At 35.2% G+C, this 5011-nt stretch overlaps 1 protein-coding gene across 1 annotated transcript; it reads left to right on the forward strand.

Annotated features, from left to right (window-relative positions):
* Positions 1-393: 393 nt before the first annotated feature.
* LOC120207967 (tRNA-dihydrouridine(16/17) synthase [NAD(P)(+)]-like) lies at positions 394-3364 on the forward strand. Its single transcript, XM_039207341.1, has 2 exons — positions 394-494; positions 2002-3364. The coding sequence occupies exons 1-2, from the start codon at positions 474-476 to the stop codon at positions 3190-3192; spliced, it is 1212 nt and encodes a 403-aa protein (XP_039063272.1). The 5' UTR covers positions 394-473; the 3' UTR covers positions 3193-3364.
* The last annotated feature ends 1647 nt before the right edge of the window (positions 3365-5011 follow it).

Below are 5011 nucleotides of genomic sequence, written 5' to 3' on the forward strand. Positions count from 1 at the left end.
GAATCAATCCTTATCATAATATTATAAATAATTATAATAAAATTTGTATAGAAACTCAACTCGAATCTTTTAAACTTGAATAGCTTCAAAAAAATTTAAATTGAGTTTGATTCAAAAAATAAGACTCATCAAATTAAATAATTCAAATTTTTTTAACTCGACTCGACTGATATTTTTTTTTGCACATGTGTCTCTCATGGGCTAGTTTCATATTAGAGCTGAATCATCATTGGGCCTGATCTAGTGCAGCGCCACTCTGGGTCTTCATCCGTTTCTCCTGGTCTGGGTTATATTTCTCCGGCCTGTTTCTCACTTTAGTATTAGTCCATACGCTGTTCTTCCTTTATCCACAATTTCCTCTGCCTCCAACCCTAATTATTCAATCCCTAATTCCCCATATTGTGCACCTTCTCCTCCTTCCTCTTGAAAAGCTCCCAAAATTAAAAGCTCAAATAACTGAGGTGAAGGGGATTATGATGGATAACATTGAAAAGGTATATATTTATTTTCTTGAGAAGCGTTATAAATATGGAAAAATGGATGTGTGATTTTGAATGTAGAGATTAAGTATTTGGTAACAATCTTCTTTTTTTCCAGTGGCTGGTATACAGATTTCTGTGGTTACCATTGAACTTGTCTATAAATTTTTAACTTGTTATGGCTTTATTCCCTCAGCATTCATGTTAGCTGTTTTTATCAGTATTGAACTGTTTTTCTGTTCTTTGTACATTCATGTTTCAAATGTTTATGCGTAATCTTATATCTAACCTTTTCATTTTATGCCTGTATCGAACGACGGTGTTCTTTTCAACCGGAAGATTGATTTGCAAAATTTTTTTGCCTCTGCATTTTCGTGGTTTCTAGCTATTTATCATGGTTTTTAGAACCGGATTGGTTAACGAACCGGTCATGCTACCGGTTCACTGATTCAACCGGTCGAACCGGTCCGACCGGTCGAAAGAATCGGACGACGTCATAATTATTTAAAAAATTAAATAAAATTACCAAAAATATTTAATAAAAAATAATTTTTTATATCACAAGTCATATTCAAAGCAAGTTATAACATATATAATTTAAAAATCATAAAATCAAGTGAAACAAAATGATTCAAATTAACTACAACATAATATTTAAGGTAAAAATATTAAATATTAAATAATAAATATAATTATATAATTATAATTAAAAAATAAATTTGAGGTTAAAAAAATCATAACAAAATGATATTGTTTGGTTTAATTTTTTTTTAAAACAATCTCACATGGCTAAGAAACATAGAAGAGCATCCCAAAAGTCTAAAGAGTAAAAATATGAAAACAAAACAATCTCACATTGCTAAGAAATATAGAAGCGCATCACAACTAACTTCTATAAATAATAGAGCTAATTTGACATTCAAAATCAGGGAGTTTTTTGGTGAGCATTGAGTGAAATATTCTTTCACTTCAATCAAGCTCGAATTTTAGGCTTCAATCGAACTTCTAATTTTTTTTTGAGTTCAAGCATTTTTGAGTTCAAGTTTTAATATTATATTTCGAGTTTAAGTTGAACTTGACAATTTTTAGCTTGTGAGTTTGAGTTGAGTTGAGCTTACTTTTAAAGTTTTCAAGCTCGAGTCGAGCTCAGCAATACTCGAGTTGGACTTGGCTCGTTTAACAAATGACATTGTTTGGTTTAATTTAAAAAAAAAAAATCCCGGTTTCCCCCGATTTTTTTCGGTTTTTAGCCGGTCCGGTTCGAACGGTTCAGCAGTTCTGGACGGTTTACTAATAGCGGTTCAACCGGTTTAGATTGAACCGGACTAAGCAACGGTTTCCGGTTGAACCGGTTGAATCGACCGATCCGGTCCGGTTTTCAAAACAGAGCTATTTATCAATACCGGAGTAAATCTCTTGCCTCTGCATACGTAGTTGTTGTTATTAGTATTGACTTTCACAGCAGGCACATATGAATGAGTTTTCTCTAATTTTATATCTTTTGTTGGTGTAATGTTCTTAGCCAACTTATTCCAGCATTGACTTTCACGCCGACGATCTCCTTTGCTCCAACCCACAGCAGAACCAAGATGAACAGTCTTCTTCTTCCCTCGATGAAACACCGTCGTCTATAGGTTCTCCGGGGAAGTACCTAATCGTGGTCTCGCGGATTGAGAGGGCATGGGCTCATTGGACCAAGCTTGGTTGTCCGAAGTTTATCGTTGCCCCCATGGTTGATAACTCAGAGCTTCCATTTCGCATGCTTTGTAGAAAATATGGGGCTGAGGCTGCGTATACGCCCATGTTACATTCGCGTATTTTTACAGAGAATCCAAAGTACCGTTCAGAAGAATTTACTACTTGCAAGGAGGACCACCCATTATTTGTCCAATTTTGTGCAAATGATCCTGATACATTACTTGAAGCTGCAAGGAGAGTCGAATCTTATTGTGATTATGTTGACATTAATCTGGGTTGTCCGCAGCGGATTGCTAGACGAGGGTATTACGGAGCTTTCTTGATGGATAACCTTCCTCTCGTGAAATCTTTAGTGGAAAAACTGGCTTTGAATCTTAATGTGCCTGTTTCCTGCAAAATCAGAGTGTTCCCTACGTTAGAGGATACACTGAAATATGCAAAGATGCTGGAAGAGGCTGGTTGCTCTCTTTTAGCCGTTCATGGCCGAACAAGAGATGAGAAAGATGGGAAGAAGTTTCGAGCCGATTGGAATGCCATTAGGGCTGTTAAAAAGGAGCTTAGAATCCCAATCCTTGCCAATGGGAATATTAGGCACATGGAAGATGCTCAAAACTGTCTGGAAGAAACGGGCGCTGACGGTGTGCTTTCAGCTGAGACCCTTCTTGAGAATCCTGCTCTTTTTGCTGGATTCCGGACTGCTGACTGGGTAGCTGGTAACGAGAATGAATATGTAGATGGAAAAGTAGACCAGGCAGATCTGGTGGTGGAGTATTTGAAGCTTTGTGAAAAATACCCTGTCCCATGGAGGATGATCCGATCTCATGTTCACAAAATGCTAGGGGGCTGGTTTAGGCTTCAGCCACAAGTTAGAGAGGATCTAAATGCTCAGTCCAGGTTGACATTTGAATATCTTTACAGTCTGGTGGATCGGTTACGAGAGCTGGGTGTAAGAGTTCCACTTCATCAAAAGGATACGTCAGCAGCCAGAGACTCGGCTGAGGTCGTTGCTATTTGATTACAGGACACCTTTCGAATAACATTCTTCAAACCCGTTTGATTTTGAAGAAATATACCAAAAAAACAAAACAAAACAAGCAATGCTTCTTGTAGACTCAGGCATACCTTTTGTCGGTGTTTTCATGGCGACATTTGTATGCTACAACTTATTGTTGAAGACCCGTTTGGTGCAAGACAAAACTCGATTTGAAGGGAACTATGTTTGTTCCCGATACAAAATCATCGGCGTTCTTTTTCTTAGGGTAAATTTATACCGTTTCTTACTAAATTTTCTTCTCTCTTCTATTTTCTTTATTCAATTTTTAATTTTTCTATTTTGCTCGTTGAAATTTACAGATTGAATTATTTTACTCACTCGACCATAAGTTTGTAATAGTTGGATGAAGTGGTTTTTTTTATTAGTATATAATATTGATATATATTTTTATTGATATTTAATTATGACATGTAACATTTAAAATAAAATAAAAATAAAAATTCTTAAAATTTATTCTTAAACCCTAATCCTAAATTACAACCGCACACACTCTCAACCTTCAACTCCTACTGCCTCACCCTCCCACCATCATTGTCTATCTCAATTGAAGTCTCTACTGTCACTTTTTTTTTATCATCGGAAAACATCCTCTCTAAACATCATTTTTACCCACTAAATCATAAGACTGAAATGACTAAGAAAAAAAGTAGAGGAATTTGAAAGGATTCAATCATAATAAAACTACTAGTTCCACTAAAAACATACAATACAGGGACCTCACATAAATTTGACCTTTCTACAAGAAAAGGAAATGGTAAATTACATGCGTACTCACTAAACTTTACTCTTTCTTCTATTTCACTCATCGTACTTTCAATTTTTTCAATTTACTCACTGAATTTTAGACATTGAAACTATTTTATCACTCTACCGTTAATTTCTTAAAGCAATTAAAATCAAAACGACGTAGTTTTAGATATTACAAAAAGTCGTTATTCTTCTTTTACTTCAGTTCTATATAGTGGTTCTACTCATCCAAATTGGTGGAAACTTTGGGACTAAGTAACCTTATTAATGTCTTTTCTTGCATGTGGTTCGGTTGCCATCTACATCTTCCTATTCTTCGTAAACTAACTCACCTTTGATCTTAAAAGCTTGAGTGGACTAGTCTTAGCTCGGGAAAATTGACTCCAGTTTGGTCGGTGTAGAGGGAGATGAATTTTCACTAGTCGAAAATGGAAGACGACGACGCCGTCGAGGAAGGAGAAAGGAAGTCGATGAAATTTTTGATGAATAGTTTATGAGAAGCTGAACATTTATCGTAACAAATAAGATAAATGTTGATCGGCGATGAAGAAAGGGTTGGAACTTTACAATTTCCGACGAGCCTTCAAACTTTATGGAAGATGAGAGTCTTTGGTGAAAGCTTGTGATTGAAAAACAGTTTCCCGAGTGTTTAAAGTTTAGTCTTTTTTGTGATGGTGGATATTAAGAAAACAACGAATGATGTGAATATTAAAAGGGGAAGAGATATTTTGAGCAGTGAATGTGATGATACGGTGTAAAAGATGAGTGGTTTGGGTGGTGGATAATAAAATATATATAAAAAATATTAATTGATTAAAATTTAATAAAAATTACCACCACGGAGTTAAAAAGATAACGGTTGAATGATAAAAAAATTAATCTCTAAAATTTAGTGAATAAATTAAAAATACTGAAAGTATGATAAGTAAAATAGAAGAGATAATAAAATACAGTGAATAAGCGTGTAGTTTACCCAAAACGAAAAGCCGTGAGAAAATGTTAAAACCTATGTGTGGTTCGCACGCGCGGAAAA

Source organism: Hibiscus syriacus, unplaced genomic scaffold (genome assembly GCF_006381635.1).
Source record: "Hibiscus syriacus cultivar Baekdansim isolate YM2019G1 unplaced genomic scaffold, ASM638163v2 tig00015498_pilon, whole genome shotgun sequence".
Lineage (NCBI taxonomy): Eukaryota > Viridiplantae > Streptophyta > Magnoliopsida > Malvales > Malvaceae > Hibiscus > Hibiscus syriacus.